Here is a 23,631-nt window from a genome sequence, read left to right as displayed (position 1 = left end):
ATCCAGCAAGGAGAAAAAGTACGAGAAAAGAACCAGGACGGCCTTGAGATTTATTCACATCACCTCGAATTCCTTAAAGGGTCCCTGAAACGGTTGTGACAATATTGTACAAACGTACTGAGTCGTTAGAGTAATCATTAATTTAGATTAATCATTAGAGTGATCATTCATTGAGGCATCTAAGTGCTCCGCGTAAAGCGTTTAATTTACTATGAGGTTTTAAAAATGTACATTGCTGCCGATCGCAGCACACTGCTCGGCGGAATTTTCAGTCGCCCCTACCCATATGACGTAAATCACCCAATTGATGTCAGTAAGGCGAACTATCCGATTGGCTGTCCAGGATGCGTCATCGATTACTTTTCCACCTTTATGGTGAACAAATGATGTTCGTAACAGTTGGAATATTAGTTAATTTGTTTATATAAAGAGAAAATAACAGAGAGAGAATGCACAAGAACAATTTCTCACTGCACTCAAGCACTTCCGGCACACAGCAGGCGTCGCCTGCATGTGTTACAAGGTGCTCCATTTTGACGAGAGCTTCGCGGTCAGAGTCGGTCTCAGACTTTTCGCGAGCCCTATGATTCTACATTGTTGCGTTGTGGACTGCAAACGTAGCGACTGACAATATGTCAAGCTGCGATATCGTGTCTCTCTGCAAGGCAGCAGACGAGCGGAGTGGCTGCAGCGCATCTGACTGTCGCTATCCGATCGCTGCCAGAATTTGCGCGTTGACGGCCGTCACTTTACACCAGAAGATTACTAACGCCATAGCGTTTCGCGAGTCTGGTATTAGGGCAAACGCAAGCGCAAGGGAACCGGGCCTGGCCGTTTGACCGTGTCGTTCACGGGATGAACAGAAGCGCAAATGTGAATGATCTGCACAGTGCGGCCACCTGGTGGCACAGAGTTCAACCACACACAGTACCAGCAACGAAATGTATTCTTCTCTGCTGCTGGTGTTAATTTTTCGCAGGAGTGTAATCGTTAACACGTTGTTTTTGTAAATGTTTAAGATGTTTTCAACTTAGAGCAAATAGCTCTTTGTTTGACTGGTTAAGCACTGCGCCAACGGGTGGCTGGACCGTGTAGACCGACGTCTCCGCTAAAGTTCCTTTATCAGCTTGAGTTTACGTCTCCACCGTTCTGTCGAAATGCCGAGCTCGCCTGTGGTTACCGGAATACCAGACACGTTCGGCGCTGCGACAGAATGCTCGCGACGCACGCTGCTTCGATAGCTCTCGCTTGGGGTCGACTGCCAAGCAGCGGCCGGAGAGGTTGGAGAGGCTTCGCGCGCTCGCTCTTAGAGAACCGGAAGTAGACCACACGACGTGCCATCGTGACGCAGAACCAGTGAAGGCGGAGCTTAGCCCCGATCACTCGGCGAACGAGTTGAGGAGAAAATGCATGACTATGGAGGAGCGTAATTTGTAATCGTCTATAGCTCTCTTAATGTGACACGTTTCACACAAATTGTGGTGCGAATGATTAACCTCACCTGTATCCTACGCGTCTACAAAATTTGTCCAAACCGTTTCAGGGGCCCTTCAAAAGTTGCTGAAATACTATTAGAATTTCGTTGCATGGTGATGTGAGTTTCCGGTAATACTACTCGCGTTATTGCAAACGTGCGCCGAAAGCCACTGAAAATCGAAGAAAAAATTGCAAAACACGCCAAGAAAACATCCCGCTCCGTAGTTTCAGGAAACTTACACAGTGATGTACCAAGAATAAAATTGTGAAAATCAGTAACGACAAAGTAAAAGTGAACGTGATACGCGGCAAGAAGTCTAATGCGTAAAATAATGCGAGAAAGAGACAACAATGTAAGCGTGTCATTATAATAACATCGCGTAGGGGAATTAAGCAAGGCAATAACAAAATCATCGTAGTATGGGTGTCACATGGTGAAACTCAAACATGATCGAGTCTAATCGAGATCGATTGTAATTAAAAGTGTTTGTGGGACACCTGCACAAGAAATAAAGCCATGAAAGAACCAGAGCATTTAAAGATACAACAAAATAAAAGCAAGCGTACACTTTCCCTCCAAGTTCTACTGCCTTGTCCCTTGTATAAGATGTTGCACAGTAGTATCTCACAACATATATATATATATATATATATATATATATATATATATATATATATATATATATATATATAGTTTCTTCATACATCCAAGCTAACTATACGAGACTGAGATTTAAAGAGATAAAAAGATGGAAACAGTCATCGACAGTGGCCGATCGAGGAATCTGTTGCTGGAGCCACGCGATGGCAAATAAATTTGCCGTCGTCACGGCGACAAGTGAAACGCAGTTTAGCAAAATCATTTGCTTGCCCAACGAAGATACCCTCGCGAAAACGGTTGCGTCTTCAGACATTTTGCCCTCTTTCAACCATTGCTCATAACACGCACCGACATTCGAGGGGAGATGACGACGTTCCGGATGCTCCTGCGACGAGCCCCTTCGTCGCCCTCCGTCTCCCCCATCAGGATGTTGACGAGCGCGTACTCCATGAGCGAGGCGAACACGAACACTGTACAGGATGACATGAAGATGTCGATGGCCTTTATGTAGGACACCGGCGGAAGGGACTTCTGCGACTGGGCGTGCTGCGTGGACAGCGTGAGCAGGCTGGTGACGCACAGGGTGACCCTGGCCGGCACAGCCTCGGGCTTAATCCAGAAGGAGATCCAGGACATGATGACGATGAGGCAGGTCGGAATGTACGTGTGGAACATGTAGTAACCCAGCCGTCGCTTGAGCGTGAACACTAACTGGATGCAGGTGAAGTTGCCTGCGAAAGGGGGAGGGGGGGCAGTAAGAGGAGGTCGATGCAATGCAAGCATTGTAAATTGATGTGAACGTGGCAATCCCGTAACACGTACCGCCGGACGAGTAATGAAAGGATCAGTAAATGGACAATGCAAAGTATGTTTTCTTTATTATATTCTAGTATTTCACATCAACTAATCAACACTAGTGATAATTTCTTCACGCTTTAAAGGGCAGCTCCAGCGTTTTTTTTAACCATATTAGGCTATGGTCATTTTCGAATGGCATTGACAGTCCTGTCACCGGTAGGGTGGTTCAGCTTGCTTAGAAACTGATCAATAATTTTAAATGACCAATAAAGGAGATACCGAAACCAAAACGGGTAGCCGCTTCGTGTGACGTCACGATGAGTCGATGACGTCAGATCCTACACTACCATAATATAAACATGCAGAACGCGTGATAAACACACAGTACACATGGCGCTAACGCCAAAGAAGCGAAGCTGATGATGTCTGCTGACAACACAGGGAGCTTTCACACATTTTCCAAACTAGACAGCGGCGATTTCAGCGACCATTTAAGCGACAGTGGCGGTGTAGTTTCTGACGTCACAAACACTGGGTGGCCAGTAAAAACTATGAGTCGAAAAGGGAACCAATGTTTAAAATTCATTTTCACGAAAACTAAATGACTTGCAGCCTTATTGTTTGGCACAGATAACCATGGTGCAAAAGAGAACGTATGTTCAAATTTTATTAAGATCAGTGGACATCGAAGTATCGCGGGAGTTGCCCTTTAACTGGCAGTTCAACAATATTGTTGATCTTACAAAAAATGTCTGAAAACACTATAAAATACAAAATAATAAATTTACCTTATTTTATGTACCTTCTCAACAGTCATAATAACAAAAATGTTGACGGGGAGCAGCAGCAGAGATTTCGGTGACAAAACTCTAAGACCACGTCGCTATTATTTTGTTTAAGAAAGCTGTTAGTTTTTCTCTATTGAAGTGCACCTCAAGAAAACACATTTACCTTGCCAAAGCAAGTACCAAACGTAAGTTTTGGACCATACATTTGCCTCTAACTAGCTTGTCAACAATATTTTCGATCCGCTGTATCTGACTTAGCTTTCAGAGAAACCCTTTAATATTTCATTTGATATGTAATTTTACAATATCAAGAAGAAATAAAGCAATAACTCGTTCTATGTCAGGTGCTTCCAATCCTTCCAGTTAAAGGGTTAACATCAGTCATTCGCGAATGATACAATTTATTTTTATCTTTATTTTTTGGCGTCAGTTGCCCCATTCTAATAGTGACCCTTCAGAAGGTTATATTCACTGCTTCAACTTTCATTGCTCTTGCTGAGATATCGTAGAGAACATACGCTAAGATACCATGCAGCGCTGCAATAAACGCTTTGATATATACAGGTTTAATCAACTTGTACCAAAATATGTTTTTTTTTTTGTAAGAACCAGTAGAAACCGTTTTCTTCTCAACATGTGTGCAAAATTGCTGCATCTCTTTACTTTTAAAGCCCGAGATGTTTGGAAGGCATAAAGCAAAAACAGAACCTCTAACTGTAAGCATTGATAACCAAAACAACTGAATAAATAATCGGTTTCGTTTTACCATCCAAGCATAAATCGATGCATTCGCGCAAAATAAAAAAAAAAATGCAGCATGATCGGCCGCTTCGAATTAACGCGTAATCTACGGTGGGGCATTCGCCTCTGGACAACCCGCCAAAACCTCAGCGGATTAGCGACGTTTAAAAAGAGAATAAGAGCTTACCGGTCGAGTACAGCTGCGTGCAGTCGCCCATTGTTGTCGAGACCAAGTTATGCTGGGGCAGCTCGATGGATTCGTCCACAACGAGGGGCACTTCGTCCTCCCATGCGAACACCAGGTCATCGGTCGTGTACGAGACTGCGAAGTTTTGGTCAGCGAGCAAAAAGCATGAGCCGCATAGTTTGAATCTGGCCGTGACGTGAACGACTCCACTGCCCTTAGCAGCTTCTTCTGTTTTCTATTCCGCACACAAAGTGCGCTACTCATAGGACAGCGGCGGCGTCATAAATCGTTACCGCTCAATATGCATTTACCGCTCACGATACCGGCTGTCGCCGACGACGTGTACGCGAGGGTTTCGATGCGAAGCTCAACGGAAGTGTATGTCAACGGATGTGTAACGGAAGGCCGTACGTCAGTATACTATAGTGATTGGTCAATAAAAAAAAAACAGGATTTAAACATCGTTTTGTCCTACCGGCACTTATGTATTTTTGTTCGTTGTCCTTTGATCGGCTCTAAATGCGGGATTAATTTTTCGCGAGCACGTTTTATACACTCATGGGGTATTGTGGCTCTTAGTATGACCGATGGATCAAATGCTCTTGACAGATAAAACAACTTGCAGAGATTGAGTCTTTTCGACAGGATGAAGCCCGCTGAAGTAAGCGCTCCTATGTCAAACCTATTTGCTTTATTTACTTGTACGCTACTACTAGCCTTTTGAAAAAAGCTGTGAACTGGAGTGGGAGACATAACCGAGCAGGGAAATAAAGCACCTTCGACACAGTGTTCTTAAGAACATACCTTCCGATACGAAGAGCACCGTGGGACCTTATTACATCGAAGATGGTACAAAAATATAGCAAATAGATGTACATAACCAGAGCTTATTAGAGCGCATAATTGTGGTAAAAATAATCTATTAAAAAACTGCAAATAAACATAGGAGAAAAGTAGGTAAAGATATGGGAAGTAAATACGCGTATAGCCGTACTAGTATGATGGCAGATGAGTTTTATTTCGAGTTTCAAAAGATCAGGTACAGGTACGATGCAGTAACACAATCACGGGTGCTGTGTTCGTTAAACCTGTAAATGTGTTCGTAGATCAATAATGTACGGCTGAATCTCCAGCACGTCAAGTGCATCAATAAAGTCGGATCAGTATATATACGACGGCCACGGCATGGACAATCACGGGTTCTGCGCCCCCACAACAATTATCTACAGTGCAGGGACTAATGGCTTAACACGGGAACTTAACACAGGCCGCTGATAAAAGATATCATAATGTTACCCCCGTATTTTAAAACGTTTCTTTACTCGATAGTTGACCTCGACTCAGAAATGTAGGTGGCATCATCACCTCGCAATTGAAGTGATCCCAGCACTTCATTGACATCCCATTGCGATTACTGGGCAACTCTAAACACTCCTTAGGCGCTCCAATAGTGCAGTGCAGCTAACGAGAATTATACTTCTGGTGAGCCTCCTTATATTTACTAGCAATGCTTCCCTGCCGCTCTCCCTCCCCGTTAGAAAATGCTGTGACCAAGTGCTATCAGCATCGATACGTATGCACTGGAGTGAAGGCGTATTTGCTTATTATATTAAATGGATGCAATGAGATGCTGGCACCTCGTAATGGCGCCGATTACTCCTCTCGTTTGATGTGCAAAAGAAATAGAAACGCCCCGAGAAGACGAAAGCCATAGCGATACAGAAAGCACTCAAGAACGCGAATAGCCGCGCCAATAGTTCACCCGTCGTAAAAGTAGAGCCACAATTTCCCAATCCCAGTTCGCAAGCCGCAACGCAAGCCCAAAGCAGTCCCTGTGAAAGAACGCAAAAAAAAGAAGGTGAAGAAAAAGACAAATACAGAGACCGCCGCAGCACGCCATACACACAAATATAAGAACTCACTATAAACGTCGAACATACAAGAACACATCGATGTATATAGTTACGGACTCAGCGAAGCCTCAGGTGTATAGCAAACATAAATCCACATGTCTGAATAAGTGTCCATAAATGTCATCAGAAGTTCAACGCCTACAAAATTGTTTTCGACCTCTAATTTTCTGACTGTCGTTTCTTAGCGAAACTCTGCAAACGCATGCGCTGCCCGTCGTGATGTTTCTGTTGACACCGCAGCCAAAAAGTTCTTTTGTTTTGGTACAACAGCAGTCTTCCATCAGGGATCCGCAATTTTCTTGATAGCATTTCACGGCAGCCTGAACGTTCGCCTACAGTTTAAGAGATGTTATATATGTTCATCGGGCGCTTCACAGGAAGAAATACTGTTACTCAACCAACGTCTTCTAGTGTAGGAATCACCATTTTCGAGGCACGCTGTCTTTTTGAATCGAGAGGCGCCGCTCCATTTTACTTCGTGCTATGGTTAGTGTGTATGCTTCCCATGCAGTAACTCTACTGTAAATGAAATCAGAGTGTATTTTCGAGCCAATCGTTGTGTGTGATCACCAGGGTTTAGACTCGCTTCACGAGTAGGCGCAATTTAGCATTCCGCGTTTCAAGGTTGCGTTCGCGAGTGAATGCAGCACACGCAATTGACATCCACTTGTACGAAGATCTTCCTGCCGAACCAAAAAAAAAAATTGATCTACTTCTATTACTTGTACAATTATCGAACAACAACGACATTCCAGTAAACTGGGTATGATCTGTCGGCATTTAACTGTAATCCACCAATGCTCCATTGCTAAATCCACATTCATTTTGCGTGGGCTTACATGGAGGCCAAATCTCAGCAACCGTCCTCCTTGTCCATCTAGGACTAATTTAGAAAGCCCAGCTAAACGGAGCTCTGACACCAGAGATATTTCCAGCGCTTCAGAGGAGAAATAAACACCTTTGATGAATACACAAAAGTCCTGTCCTAGAATTTTTTTCTGCACAAGAGTGCAAATTTCAGCTGGTTTGTTGAACATCAACTTACTAGACAAAAGAGCACAGACAACAGCACCACGGTAAGACCATGCCACGGGCACATGTGCCCGTGGCACACGTTTGTTTTCCTTCGTGGCACTTGTTTTCTTTCATCTATTTGGTTTGCTTTCTTTTTTGCTGGAGCCTTGGAAATATCTCGGATGGGAAAGGTCTGAGATGGCCGCTTATTGGTCGGCCACCATAAGCTCAAGGCCTTCCTTTGTCAAAGCAACAGTACCGCAAATACGCAAAGCGCGAGCACACGCGCCTAGTATGCCACGACCAGCTAGCCTAAGGAAACCTATGAAAGACATCGGGTATGCGGCGCTAGCGTGCTCCGAAATGTGCCAATGTGGAAATCTTTAACAATGCTCACATGTCGTGTGGCACAGCCCCTGACCATTGGATAGCTGAACAGCTCGGCACTTGTTGTCACTTAGTCGGTTCAGCAAACCTTATCGCGCTATGCTGACAAACGTATACTTACTGCTCTCAATCTTCATCGTACATATCTGGGTGTCGTGAGGGTAGGTCTCGAACTTCATTGCGCATGACAGCAACAGGGTCAACCTGCACAAGGCAAAGAGGTCTTTGCTCATAATGAAAGAGGCACACAGGGTGTTTCGGGATTCAAAAGAAAAAAAATAAATAGGATCGGCCGAAGTGAAATTGAGTTCACTTGTGAAATGCTGAGATTTTAGTGCGATATTTCATGAAGCGATCGTGCCTTCATGGAGGAACAAATGGAGGACGACATCTTAGCTTCACGAGAGGGTGATGAACATTAGGAATAAACGCAGCGAAAACTCAGGGCTCGGTAAGCACAAAACTTTTTTGTTCCCAAGTGACATTTTCCATTGGTTGAGCCGTTAACATCAGGATTGGTTCGAATTTGCTCTTCTAGCGTAAGGATTCTATCGTAAGAGTGTTTCAGGGAATAGGGGCGCAGGCACATTTTCTTTAGCTGAGGGATATCAATCTGTATTACGATTCGCTAAACGCCTTTATGAGCAACAGGAAAAAGAGAGCCGAGGATGGGGGGGTTGAGGGAAGGATGTTTCGTACTACAAAAGCGACGCATAATGCCCATGCAGCAAATTTCATGATGATGAAAAGAAAAAACCTATAAACGAGCCCGAGCAAGTCACAAGAAGATACTAATGCAACTTATTCTCATATCACGGGGCTTAGGGTATAGCGAGAAAAACACAAATGTGGAGAAAAAAATGTATGGGAAGCGAAGGATACAGTTACGATGAGTTACGCAAGCAGTTTAACTCGGTAAGCAGTTCTGGACTGACATGTCAAGTAAAAATGGCGGAGCTTGTGGTGGTGTGTTACATATGTATTACTACGCTTTAAGATGTAATAACGGGAAAATAACCAAAAGGGAAGTTAGGGCTAGAACTCTTTCACATATAACTGAGAGTCCAGAGTAGAAGAAGCCTGACGCAACAAGGCTAAGCGCTGGAGAGTTGGTACATCTTCAACTAAGCCAGAACCATCCAATGTAACACATACAGAAAAACCAAATGTTTCAGGGAAGAGCACCTGCAGCGCATATATTGCGAAGATCTTAAAAGAAGTGTTCACTCCTCTGACGCAAATGTATCATTAGGTAAGCACATTACTGAGGTTTTGTTCCCCTACGAAGCGAGATAAATCAATAGTTAATCAAGTAGGAGCTAATTAAAGTTTTTTAATGGAGTTTTTTAAAGTCTCAACTGAAGTGTATTTTACCACAACGATGCATGCCAACATTGAGTGACTGCCAACCAAGTGCATGCCAACGTGAGTGAAAAGAGTAGTGGGAATAAAGCGGAATTACATAGGGAGGAAACGTGGTCTTAGACTACGGATATGTATTGGTGCATGGAAAGACTACTAGGCTGATTTTGTTGAACGGGTGGACAAAGATGAGACTGATAGCTGCGTGCTTCCTTTTTATTTTTAAATGTACTGCCTGTACCCAACACGCCTTCGTGACTTGACTCCGATTGTCCGGTTTAGGAGAGTTTGCACAAACATGCAGCTTGAAGAAAACGGGCGCAAAGCAGCAGACCTTCCTACATGTTTGGGTAATGTTGAGCTCCGCGCTTCTGGCCTAGATTAATATTTACTCAGTCACAGTGACAGGTGACCGCATTCGCAATCAGTTTTCGGAAACGTTTCAAACGTGCGTGTATCGGGGTTGTGGAGCTTGACTGGCAGTGGAAATTGCGGTACGGTGTGGATCAGTGGTGAAAGGCCTTGCGTAAACGATTCAAGTCCTTAGCAACCGTTATGTGGTTTGCCGACGCAGTGTGTTCGTTGTATTAGCAGGCACAAAATAATCGCAGGCAACGCAACGAAACGTATATGAAGACGAAATTTTACTACACTTTTGTAGATAGAAACAAGCATATCATATACAAGGAGCTCTTCTGCGCGCCACTGGGAATGCTCTTGCTTTCGGCGTTCATTCGATGTGCAGCAGCGCGAGTGTCGCCTCCAAAGCAGGCGAAGCTCAGGCTCACGTGCACGTAGCACGAGAACCCCCCCCCCAGAGCACGCTCGCACTCTCCACCTGAGTGGCCGCGGTGTCGGTCGTTCTCGAGTTTCAACTGCACCATAGCTGGTTGCCTGAATAAACCGTGGCTACGGCGACTTCGTCTTCGCGCTGCCTCCCACAAATCGGTGGCACAGAATGACCGAGCCCAGCCATGCCAGCATCAGCGCATCGACTCTCCCAAGGCGAGTAGTGACCTGGCTTCGCGTGGTCCGGCAGACGTCCTGTGATTGTAGGCTGCCCGGCAAAACCACATCGACATGCCGGACATCTGTTTCATCCAGCTGGACAGTCAGTTCCTTCTCAACAAGGTTCCAGGCTCCGGCAGCGTTCCAGGCTCCGCCTGTCAACCCCCGGCCCCGACTTCTACGAGGGCTTGTGGGAAGCCGTCCTTGCTCACTAGAATCGCGGACAACTTTCTGTGGCAATGAAGGGAAAGCGCGGCTGCTGCACATGTGTTACGGCGCCAAGTAGTCCGGGAACGTTGACAGTGCTTTTAGTTGCTCGAACAGACGCTGAATCGATGCAGCTTTCACGTGTCACGACATCGCGATTGCGCAAACGCGGAAGGGAAAAGCCGCAAAATAATCTAACTTTTTCACTCGAAGGTGTGTTCTGTCTCATCTAACCGTTTCTAATAAGGTGTTTACGTGTTTTCTTCCCCATCTTAAACTAACGTGGAGGAAAACATAGGACTCTTTTCAGAAGCGCTCCCACTTGTGCGCACTTTGCCTCCATAGCTTTCCCTTCACTGCCACAAAAAGTTGTCCGCGAGTATACGTTACTTCGAGCACTCAAGTCTCCTCCAGCTGGCGCACAGTCACAACCGCTCGCGCCATGTGAACCGCCGCGTCATTCCGCGTCTTGTCTCCCATCGCCTGCGTCCATCCGTCCCGATTCAGCACCCGCCGGCCCCGGCAACCGACCTCTACTCGGTTCGTTAGCCTCCTCCACAGCTTAAAGGCAGTTGCGCAACGTCGCTTCCCGAGCAATTCACTGGGCCAAACGTAAGAACTTCTGGCTATTCTACGGCCCACCACTTTCCTTCCTTGGACGCTTTCGCAAGCTGTCCGCTTTCCGTTCGGGGCCACCTCACTCATCACCGATACAGTGGCTCTCCCACCGGCTCCACTAGGCGCAAATTTCACTCTCGCTGGCACGGCGACGCTACGAGCACAACCTTCGCGATGCCTTCAATGACCACCGCAACCCTGATGTCAAGATTCGAGATTCGATGACGGAGGAATGCGAAATACGCTCGCCTATCATGCACTGGGTGCACATTAAAGAACCCCAGCTGGTTAGAAATTACCCGGAGTCTCCCACTACCGCGTGCCTCATAAACAGAACGTGGTTCTGGCACGTAAAACCCCAAAATTTATTTATTTTCTTGCCTTCCTGAAAAGTAGATCTGTAATGTGTTGTTGCGAGTGAAACTTTGAACGTTACCGCGGTCACCTGAATATTCATATAACACACGTTCACGGGTGAAAAAAAAACAATGTCCATGCGCGGTTGAACCGGCCCGTTTCATCACTGTCCGCTCACATGTCAACATGGCAAAGATGTTAGTACCTGCGGATCGCGAAGAGAATATGGAAGAGTTGCGGCTGAGTCCATTTGTACGTATGCATTTATCTTTCATTTCGTCTTTGCTGTGATAAAATGCCCGGCTTCTCGTGCCCTCCGTGAGGCGAAGGCTCAAAGCACCGTTCACATAACACTCACTGAATGCTGGTTTGGATAGTGTGCAAAACAAAAGAAGAAAAGAAAATTACAAAAAAAAATGGAGACCTCTTGTATACTTTCAGCCATTGTGCTCGGGCGTGCAAGCGTTTTCGTTGCGAACCGGCGGCACTGCGAATTCTCGATGCGAAAACAGGGCAATTACTTCTCCCGCGACAGGCCTCTATGGGCATTCCTCGGCAACTAAATCCCCGTTGCAATGGCGCTGAGCAATATCGTGTGTATAAATACGTAAATTCGTGCTCGCATAACATCAACCTGCCTTTCGCTTCTTCTGTCGCGACAGTAGTCTACTTGTCGGAGCATACCCGCACGCTTGTCAGCCAGGTGAATTCCTCACCATTGCGAGAACGTATAAAACCAACGCACTCGCTTTCTGGAATGCCAGTCTCGCAACAATGTCCTCACTATGGTGCGCCAGAAGCTAGCCGCAGAATGCCGTCTACCATACGTGGCCCCCATGGAAGCAGCTATTGCGGTCGGCTAAGCCAGCTAATGTCTCGCGGCTAATGTAGTGCTCACCGAGGACGAGACTTTCTGACAATGCCCCCCACCTCTCAGCGCCGCAAGAGCGTTGCCAGACTGGGGCCTCCATCTTTTCGTCTTTTGTACAATCTGTCTCTGCGGCAGAAATCATTGGCGCGACTCTACGGAGCCGATGCAGAAGCTAAAGTAAAAAAAAAATACTTGTAATGTCGGCTAAACAAAACCAGTCGGGTTGGTGGGTCTGGCTGAGATGATGACGGCGCAACGAAAAACCGCAAAGGACAGAGCGCTTGCTTCAGTCGACCTGTGAAGTGACCACAGAAGGAAAAAAAAACTCCATCCTTTGAAGATGATAGGTAGTGTTTAATGGCGCAGAGGCCAAGTGTGGCCAAAGAGTGCCAAGGCAGTAGAGTACTCAATGGACTAATGGCTCATGTGACGTGGCTATATAGAGGTCTAAAACAGAGATGTAAATTGCTTAAAATATGTAAGAAATAAAAATACGAAAATTACTGAAGTGGCATATACTATGATTACAGTATGTGCAACCAGGTTGTGATAGCGTTACATGTATAAAAATGGAGAAGTGATTGTTGATGACGAGCAGCACAACAGCCTCAGCGGGTCCCTTGAGTACTAGGCCCCGGAGGCATGGGCTATAAGAAAGGCTGACATCGCACCCGTTGCCTCTCACAAGAGGCTGTGTTACGAATTTGCTGGACAGAAAACGTGAAGCGTATCAACGTCCTTTAGAAAGGCTAACATATATTCCATGTGGAATAGCGGTTTTCTGCCTTGAAACTGTGCCAAGTGAAGTGGTATACGCTGCATATATGCTAAAGGGAAGTGTATTTTCCTCTCGACTTGTGTTTTGCGACATTCTAGGAATACACGCGGAACACCGAGTGTCTGCTCACATTTACTACGCAGTAGATGTTCGCCGCCAGTCAACAAAAAAGTACGCGTACCATAATTGTCCTCTATTCTCAGACGACAGAATTGGACATCAGTTCGTCTCGACTTGATCATTGATGGCCAGCATCCTAAAAATGGCTTAACTACGTGGAGTTTATTAAGGATTTCAGCGTCCCACTTATACTGCCACTAGGTTCTCAGTTTTCTCCGTAAGTATGGCTTTAGGTCTTAGACCGGAACAGCTACGGACATGTTGGAAGCTTTCGTGTATAAGGAGGTAGCAATTTGGTCTGGCAGGACGTTACTCTCAATACCTCGGTGTCCAAGCACCCAGCATACCGTTACATGTTGGCCAGAGCAATAAATAGTACAGAGGAGACAGAAAAGATCTACAATTACTGGATTTTTGTGGTTGCAGCATGAAATCAATGTTTCCAGAACGCTTAACGAGTCTGCGTATATGACCGCCTTACGTAGTTTTCACAGCTTGATGTGTTTAGCAGGCGATCACAGTACATATGCCTCTGCTGTAAAGATGCTTGTGTGAGGGTGAAGAACATTAGACTTTGAAAAGGATGGGCCGACGGCTGCCTCCGACACGCCAGCATGCGATTTAGACGCATCTGTGTAATATTCTGGACACGAGTATTTAAAATGCAATTATAGAAAATGCACATGAATGTGATCCTCTGGAGCGTGTGTCGTTACCTCCACAAATGACATGTCGCAGTTAATGATGTCCCATAACCACGGCGGAAATGGCTTAGCACAAGCTATTAGACGATTTTCATGAGTAAGGACATCCATATCCTCGCTCAGCTTTCTCACACGGAGCGATAATGGTTCTCTCGCTGTAGGTTTGTTACGAGAGAGCGTTGCAGAGGTCGTATCGTTAATGGTGGTATACCAAGAATGGATTTTGTTAGCACGTAGTTTCAGAAAATAATAAAAAGTAGAATATGACCTCTGTAGATCAAGGGACCAATCATTTTGTTCAACATAGAGGCTTTCAATCAGACTCGTCCTACAGACACCGGTGGCGAGGCGTATACCAAGATGATGCACAGGGCCCAGCATCTTGAGAGTACTGGGTGCAGCAGTGATACACTATGGCACCGTAGTCTAACCGCGATCGTACAAGGCTCCTGCTGAGGTTCATGAAGCAAGTCCTATCACGTCCCCATATTGTGTGTGACAGTATTTTCAGGATCTTCATTGTTTTCATGTATTTAGCTTTCAGGTTCTTGATATGAGGAATGGAGGTTAGTTTTGAATCGAGTATAATGCCTCAAAATTTATGTTCAGTGTTGAGCGGTATGTGTTGTCCGTGCAGCATATCAGGATCTTCTACAAGGTACCTCTTTCCAGAAAAAAGTACACAGGAGCTTTTGAGTGGGTTTAGCTTAAAGTTTTTCATTTGCCCATTCGTAGACATTGTTCAGTCCGAGTTGGACTTGGCGCTCGCAGACTCCAAGGTTACAAGACTTAAATCCCAGCTGCACGTCTTCCACATATATTGAATAAAACATTGAAAATGGAATGGCTCAGTGAAGGGAGTTCATTTTCACAATGAAGAGGGTGCAACTTAGCACGCCCCCTTGTGACACGCCAACCATTTGAGTGAAGCGCCTGGACAGGGCATTGCCCACTCTAACGTGGAACGTGCGGTTAGACAAGTAGTTTTCTATCAAGTTTAAGATGTTGCCACGTACACCGATCGCATATAGGTCTTGGAGGATTCCGAATCACCATGTTGTGTTATAGGCTTTGTCCAAGTCCTGAACTACAGAGAGAAAGAATTGTTTGTGCATGTAAGCATCTCTAATGCTTGCATCGACGCAAACAAGGTGGTCTATTGTTGACCTCCTTTCCTTGAAACCACACTCAAGGGGGTCAAGCAGATGGTTGCCTTCCAAAAATAGATTAGGCGCCGATTTACCATTCTTTCATATAACTAGCGCATAGAGCTTGTTAATGCTATTGACCTATAACTGCTGGCCAATGCGGGGTCTTTGCCTTTCTTATGATTTGGGATGACAATCACTTCTTTCCACGAGGACGGAATATGCCGAGATAGCCACAAAGTATTGTAAAGAGACAGAAGTGTGTTCAATGTTTTTGGGAGCGTATTTTTGATCATTATGCGGTCACCACCTGGTCGTGAGTTGCTGCAAGAGAAGCCTTGAGTTCAGCTGAGACTAAACGAACGGTTGTAACATTCATCTGTTGCGCACTTTCGTTCAGGGCACTCTCCCTATGTGCGTTCCTTGAACTTTAGGAAAGTTGGCGTATAGTGTGATGCACTAGAACTACTTTGAAAATGCTTGCCCAGGAAATCTGCCTGATCTTTCATTGTGTCGCCTTGAGCGATTACTAAAGGAAGCGGTTGTGTTTTCCTGCCTTCTAATTTGTTCTCCCTGTTTCACACCTTATCCTCATCCTTATAAGAATTGAAACTACACATGTACCTTTCCTGAATTGCTCGCTTAGCACGTCGACTTGTTTTCCTGCCGTGTGATTTTGCCCGCTTGAAATTAATGAGGGTCTCCGCAGTTGGAGATTCCCGGAGCAGGCCCCAAGCTTTATTTTGTTTTTTCCGTGCCTCTTTACATTCGTCGTTCCACCAAGGTTCACGACGCTTATTAGCAAGTCCGTTAGATTGCTTTATGGATTTATGAATCAAATCTGTTAAATATACCACAGCATCATCTATGCTTAAGGAAACCAAATCATCCCACTGTAGGTACCTAATGTTTTGAAACAGTGCCCAGTCCGACCAGTCGGCTTTTCATTGGGGAAACTGTGGAGGGAAATCAAATCGTTTTGTTAAATTTAAGAGTATAGGGAAGTGGTTACTTACGTAAAGATTTTTTAAAGACCTTCCAATCATGGTACAGCATTACAAATGGAGATGTTATGTTTAAGTCTATTGAAGAATATGACTTATGTGTGGCGCTACGGAAGGTGGGTTCCTTCTTATTCAGCAAAGCCACACCGGAACATAACCGGAAGTCTCCTGCAGTGAGCCCTCTTGCAGTGCAGTGCGAGTCGCCCCACTGCGTATTATGGGCGTTTGCAACACCGGTTAAAATAAATGCCTCAGGGAGCTGATTGACAAGTGTATCAATTTCCCTAAGTTGCAAACGATGTTCAGGTAGTACGTAGAGTGAACAGACCGTAACCAGCCTATCGAATAGAATTACCCGAACTGTTACTGCCTCTAAATTAGTTTGAAGGGGATGGTATTGGCAAAGAACTGACCTCTGAGCTATAATGGCCACGCCGCCACACGCAGCGTATCCATCATCGCGATCTTCGCGGAATAATGTGTAGTGTGTTAGGAAATTTGCATTTCATGTTTTCAAGTGTTTTTCCTGAATGCAGAGCAACCTGGGGTTAAATTCTTGTATGATTTCCTCGATGTCATCTAAGTTGTTTAGAATGCCACGCGCATTCCTATGAATAATTTGTCCCGCTATTTTGTTGGAATGCGAAGTGCTTTTGTTCGGATTTTCAGACTCCGTTATGGCTTTTTTGCTTGTTTGAGAGCGATTGAGTGAGCCACGCCGGTTTTTCGGCACCAAAGGTGCCGGTGTGGTGTCCATTGCCTTCTGGGAGGCACTGGATGCCGGAGCTTGTAGGCTGCTAGTTCGTTTGTCAGACATCGCCTTGTGAGGCGTGGTCTTGAGGCCCGACGTACCTGAAGTAGCCGCTCTCTGTGTCTTGGTAGGTGGAACAGATTTCACAGCTGCCACCACGGGAGCGAGAGGCGCCACAGCCAACGGCTCGCTGTGCGCGGGCCTGGCAGGGGGCGCAAGCCGGCGCAGCGCTGCCCCCTGACACGTCGCATCGGCATACGCCGTGGTATGGAATGATGAGCGCCTTTTACGTACTTCCTTGAAAGAAATGTTCTCATGTACTTATAGAGTGATAATTTCGTTTTCTTTTTTTTTTCATTTGGGACAAGATTGGGAGTATCGTGGATGTTCGCCATCACAGTTTACACAGCGAGGTGTCACTTCACACTTGTCTGAGGCGTGACCTTGGATTTCAGATTTCACACACGTGAGTCTACCACGGCAGCTCTGCGGACCGTGGCCATATCTTTGACATTGGGGGCATCTTCTGAGATTAGGGATGATTGGTCTGACAGCTATCCTTGTAACTACCAGTTTTTATGGTTTGTGGCAGATCGCAAGTGGCAAAGGTCAGGATCAGGTGCTTCGTAGGAATTTCTTTATTTTCTCGTCTGATAATGATGCGCTGTGCGTTGGTTACATTTTGCTCTTTCCGGCCCTCCAATAGTTCTTTCTCGGAGAAGTCGGCCAGACCTGCATCAGACACTATTCCGCGTGCTATACCCATAGACCGATGAGGTGAAACGATAACAAGAATGTATCCAAATGCCACAAGTTTGTGTAGTTTATTGCGCTGTTCTTTATCACGGATCTCAAGCAGGAGGTCCTCGCTCACCATTTTGGTGACCTTATAACCTGGGACAAGGGCCTCAGTCAAGCCTTTTGCAACAAGAAATGGGGATACAGTTCTAGCTGGCTTTTCAGTCTTTTCGCTGCGTGCAACTTGAAATAGGGCGGAAATTTCTTTCGCCTTGAAAAGGCTTAGAATTTCATCGGTGCGTCCCATCTTTTCAAGGTTACGATCAAGTAAACGTGGAAGTGCAGGTGTTCCCATAAGAGTTCGGTCTATTTCGGCGGCAATGGCGGCCACCAACCATGGAACCCAACTATGGGACGCTCTAGCACTTAACGTGTAAGGCTGCAGACGTCAACCGTGCATTGCTGCTATAACCTAATACAACATACTCAAGAGAGGGCGCATACACAAGGTTAACCCAAGCCGGCTACGCAAATGTAGAAGTAACAGACGAGAAAAAAGAAGACAGGACAGCTGAGAAAGCATACAGGAAACAAAAAGTTCGGAGAGGGAGGAAGGAAAAGGCGACCAGACGATTTCCCCTGGGTGTGTCAGCCCAGAGGCGCCGTCTACGTGAAGCGGAGGCCAAAGAGGTTTGTTGCCTCCGTCGGGGGGCCTCATGAACCCGAACACTCGGCATCTGCACAACCCCCAGGATCCTATTTTCCCCAGACACGGCTAAGCCGCGCACAGTTAGACGCGGGAGAGTCCAAACCTCCTGTGCTCGGGTACGTGGTGTCGCAACACACCAAACGCCTGTTCACGCAGACGCCCCTGTGGGGCCGTCCTTTCGATGGTTTATTTCTGCAAGTGACTGAACCAAACAGTCGCTGAAAGTACAGAATAAATACATTCGCAGAAGGAATGGCTTTGTGTGGTTTACTTTTGTGTGTTTTCTTCTTCATCCGCCTGAGAACGACGTTCAAAATTTTTTCCTCCCTGTGTAAAAGGTTCACGCGGCTACGCAAGCCTGAGAAAAGCTTTATATTCGATGACTCGCACAAATACATTGATGACCATCTACTCGATAGCATAATAGGGCTCCATCCAGCACCATCGTTTCTGTGTTATCGTGGTGGAGTGTTTCCCATCGTCGCGATAACGACAAACGTCTTTGCACACTCACTTGACCATGTACAGGATGCGCCTGTCCGCGTAGAGCCATATGTAGTGGTTGGGGATGGTCATCTCTTGAAAAGTGACGCCCTTGGCGTTCTTGAAGAACGTGTCGGGCCTCCACATTCGCTGCAACCAGCTGACGGGAAGCAGGCGGTACTTGGCCGTCATGTTCCGTGGTAGCCGCAACCGGTGGTCGCGCCACGTCTGTGACATGAAGATGTCCGCCACGTACGTCTGCGGGGTAAACGGGAAAGGAGGAAGAATTTTTTTGCGTGTACCAACACAAAATCGAACCATTGACGCCAACACGCTGTCCAAGTTCCATATTCGGTACGTCAGCGTGACGTACGCGACTCGCACTCGAAAAAAGATTCGACTTCCTTTTGTCGCCCTGCCACAGCGATACACACAGTAAAGCATTATGAATAGATAACGCAGAATTTTCGTTCAGCGACTTGTTAATCGGTGTATTTGTGTCATTTTCTTTTTTTTTTCCTGATGAGGATAAAAGAAAGGATTTGCATTGTTACTCTGTTCCTTTTTTTGATTAAAGAATCGTCTTCGGTACCTAGAAGAAAATAAAGAAGTCGCAATTTACCCCGAAGGGTGAAACATTGATAGCAATATTATACAACCACACGTAGCCTTATAGCCCGTATAAATTGCTGTAAATATTTACTTAAGAAATAAATTAACAGCCATGGTGCTACGCACACACAGGTAGACATGAACACAGCTTACGCGATGACCATGAACACTCCTTGTCCCAGCGCTGGCACCATGAAGAGCGCCGGCAGCAGGGAGCGAACGCTTCGGGCTGCCGCTTGCTTCAACGCGTACTAATGTTCTCGCGGGGGCACGCTAAACCGTGCCATGCACTGCAAGGGGCTGCCCCCTTCTCCCCTCTTTCTCCCCCATAGTGTGCGATTTATGACGTTACCGTGCGTTGACCCCCACCCCCCTCCTTCGGCACCCGTTCCTCTCGCGCACAACATTGAGCGACCGCAAAGACGGAGCACATCAACGCTTCATCCCTATCGGCTCGCCCCCGCACGCGTTCTCTAACGCCTACAGGATCCGGTGCACTGGTCACGTAGGGTCTCATCGCAAATGTTTCAGGGGAAAAAAGAATTATACGAAACCCGTGGTGACGCCGACGACAATGAAGACGGCGGGCATTTGTCTGGAGTGTCCCTGTCATTGCTATCACAATAAAGCTAGGCGACAAGCATGGATTAATGCAGCGCTGCAGGTTTGAGGTGCCTGATGGAGGATGACAAGCTCATTTATTAATTCATTCCTTGTGCCTGTTCTGATTAAGTTTTGGATAGTGCAGGGATTCCTCAGGAGAGCTACATCGGTCAAACTCGGGAATGTAGTTTGGCAATAAAGTGGATGCTTGTTCGATTGTCCAACTTTACCACCTAGTTGCTTTCTTTTCGTAACGACGCAGATATATTGCGCTGATAGATCTAGCAAAGAGACCTGCATCGCCGCCTCAGCACGCCTTTTAAAAGTTCTGTCTTATCTCCTTCAGTCATGAATCGTGCATACCTGCTAACAAATGTCTCAACGTTAGCTTATTCCAAAGCGCTGACGACTTCCTCAAAGTGAAGGCAAGACAGTAACATGACGCCTTGCGCATTCTCTATTCAACACTCATAAAGCAAAGCGTAAATAAGTATTTATTTCGTGCACATTTCCTCATGTCAAGTTTTCTTTTGTTAAGGTGAACTAAGTGACTGGCTGAAAGCACCTAAACTTTTTAATTATCGTTTGCAAGCGCTACAAGATACGAGAAACCATTTTTTTCGCCTAAGCTTTCGTGACCACTTCCTCGCCCGTCAGATGATGATGATGATGTGTTGTGTTTTGTGGCGCAAGGGCCAGGTTTGGCCAAAGAGCGCCATGACACGTGGTAATGTTGAAGATGTATTATGGAAGATGTGACTTGGCTGTAAAGTGGCCTAAAAATATTCGCTGTAAAGTCCGTAAAATGTTCGTGCTATAAAATTATGGCGATGACTTATGACGAATACTATAGATTAAAATCCATCGTAGAAGAATGATGCAAATTATAAAATATATAAGATCGTAAAATTACTTGCAGCACTGCTGCCTCGACAGAGCCCTTGAAAGACAAGGGCCTAGAGGCATGTGCTATACTAAAGAGATATCGCAGCGGCATCCTCTGAAGAGAGGACCCGCTACGAACATGTGGGGCTAAAAACATGCAAGACAACATCTTTCAGAAAACTTAGGACGGCGTTGGTGTCAAATAAAGGTTCTGGGCCGAGTAGCATTGCGGGATGAAGGGGGATATGATGCCGGTATGCTAAAGGAAAATGTTTCTTTCTTTCATATTCAGCTTCCCGACACTCCAGGAGGACGTGGAGGACGGTCAGCCTCTCCCCGCATCTACCACAGGTTGGAGGCTCGTTTCCTGTGAGTAAAAAGTTATGTGTGCCAAAAGTGTGTCCTATTCTTAGACGGCAGAATAGGACATCTGTCCGGCGGGATTTTGTTACAGGAGGCCAGAAACCTAATTGTGGCTTTATTACATGCAGTTTGTTGTTTATTTCTTCGTCCCACATGTGTTGCCAGTAGTTTCGTAGTTTCCTTCTTAAGAAAGGCTTCAGGTCTGTGACAGGGACCGAAGCAGTAGGATTAACTGCATGAAATGAAGTTGATGTGGCCATCTGATCGGCTAGAACGTTTCCCTCGATGCCCCTATGTCCAGGCACCCAGCATATAATCACATGCTGGTTAGATACATATGCTTTACATAACACGGAATAGAGTTCAATTAAAACAGGATTTTTGCGCTTACAGAACGATATCAAAGCCTTCACAACACTTAGGGAGTCCGTAAAAATAACTGATTTTCTGAGTTTTGTTTTCCTTATATGCTTCACGGTCGACAATATTGCGTAGGCCTCAGCCGTAAAGATACTAGTTTCCGGATGCAGTACGTCGGATTCCGAGAAGGATGTACCGACGGCTGCATAGGACACCCCGTCGTGTGACTTCGATGCGTCTGTGTAGAACTCCGTACAGGAGTATTTGTGCTGGAGTTCCCGGAAATGCATTTGGATTGCAATCTCTGGGGCGTTTTTTGTAACTTCCATGAAAGATGTATCGCATTGTATCAACTGCCACTTCCAAGGAGGTAGCAGCTTGGCTGGATGCATTAGGCGAAGTTCGAGAAGTGGAACATGCATTTCATGACTGAGCTCCCTCACACGCAGCGAGAAAGGCTGTCTTACGGAAGGACGATTACGAAACAGTGTAGCATATGTCATGTCGTTAATGGTGTTAAAACAGGGATGTTCAGGATTAGAGTGGACTTTCAAAAAATATGTTTGGCTGATGTATGTTCTCTGGATATGAAGTGACCACTCATTCGATTCTGCATATAAGCTTTGTACGGGACTCGTTCTGAAAGCTCCTGTGGCTAAACGGATACCCAGATGGTGAACAGGGTCCAGCATCTTTAGCGCGCTCGGGGCGGCAGAGTGATAAATCACGGCACCATAGTCTAGGCGTGAACGAATGAGGCTTTTATAGAGTTTCAATAAAGACATCCTGTCACTACCCCATGTACTCTGGGATAGGAGTTTCATTATGTTCATCGTTTTTAGGCATTTTTCTTTAAGATGTTTAATGTGGGGGACGAAAGTGAGTCTGCAGTCAAGTATGACACCTAGAAATTTGTGTTCTTTGTTTACAGGTATTTGTTGTCCACCCAGTTCTATGCAAGGGTCTGGGATCATTCCTCTCTTTCTTGTAAAAAGAACGCAAGTGCTTTTGTTAGGATTGATCTTAAAGCCATTCCTGTCTGCCCACATTGAGACTTTGTTCAGGCCATGCTGTACCTGTCTCTCGCACACTGCGAGGTTACAGGATTTGAAAGCTATCTGAATGTCGTCCACGTAGACAGAGTAAAAGATGGCCTGAGGTAATGAAGCGCGAAGCGTGTTCATCTTCACGATGAAGAGCGTGCAGCTGAGCACGCCTCCTTGGGGTACACCCGTTTCTTGCGTAAAAGGACGTGAGAGTGCATTGCCTACTTTTACCCGGAACGTACGATTTGACAGATAGCTTTCCATTATGTTAAGCATATTACCGTGGATGCCCATTTCTGACAGGTCTCTTAAGATTCCGTAACGCCACGTTGTGTCATAGGCCTTTTCCATATCGAGAAATATCGATAGGAAGAACTGTTTATGTATGAATGCCTCCCGAATATTTGCTTCAACACGTACGAGATGATCGGTTGTGGACCGCCCTTCTCGAAAGCCGCATTGATAAGGATCAAGCATTTTGCTCATTTCAAGGAAATGGATCAGTCGCCGATTAATCATTTTTTCAAATACCTTACAAAGGCAACTTGTGAGGGCTATCGGGCGGTAACTTGCCACTGAGGAAGGGTCTTTACCTTGTTTCAAAACAGGGACCACAATAGCTTCCTTCCATGCGGTTGGAAGGTACCCTGCATCCCAGATGGTGTTGAAAAGTGTGAGTAGTGTAACTTGCGTGTCATCGTGTAAGTTTTTGAGCATTTCATACATGATTCTGTCAGATCCGGGTGCAGAGCTCTTGCATGAGCTCAAGGCAGCTTTCAACTCAGCAATACTGAAATGGCAGTTGTAGGATTCACTCTGTGGACATTTTCTTTTGAGTGGCTTACATTCTTCTATTTGCTTATATTTCAGGAAGGATTTCGAATAATGTTTTGAACTTGACACACTCTCAAAGTGCTCCCCAAGTGAGTCTGCCTGATGTTGCAGCGTATCACCCTGTGTGTTTACCAGAGGGAGTGAATATGTTTGTCTCCCTCTAAT

At 45.8% G+C, this 23,631-nt stretch overlaps 1 protein-coding gene across 1 annotated transcript in view; it reads right to left on the bottom strand.

Annotated features, from left to right (window-relative positions):
• Window positions 1–23,631, bottom strand: part of LOC142557209 (glycine receptor subunit alpha-2-like) — a 37,364-nt gene that overhangs the window by 4,852 nt on the left and 8,881 nt on the right. Inside the window, exons 4-7 of the mRNA XM_075668900.1 lie at window positions 18,795–19,021; window positions 8,027–8,109; window positions 4,592–4,726; window positions 2,426–2,808 (exon numbers count right to left, since the gene is read on the bottom strand). Coding sequence (XP_075525015.1) covers window positions 2,426–2,808; window positions 4,592–4,726; window positions 8,027–8,109; window positions 18,795–19,021 — 828 coding nt within the window. The remainder of the gene's footprint in view (window positions 1–2,425; window positions 2,809–4,591; window positions 4,727–8,026; window positions 8,110–18,794; window positions 19,022–23,631) is intronic.

The sequence above is a fragment of the Dermacentor variabilis genome, chromosome 9, assembly GCF_050947875.1.
Source record: "Dermacentor variabilis isolate Ectoservices chromosome 9, ASM5094787v1, whole genome shotgun sequence".
Lineage (NCBI taxonomy): Eukaryota > Metazoa > Arthropoda > Arachnida > Ixodida > Ixodidae > Dermacentor > Dermacentor variabilis.
The sequence above is the reverse complement of the archived record's forward strand: the minus strand, read 5'-3'. Positions and strand labels throughout refer to the sequence as shown.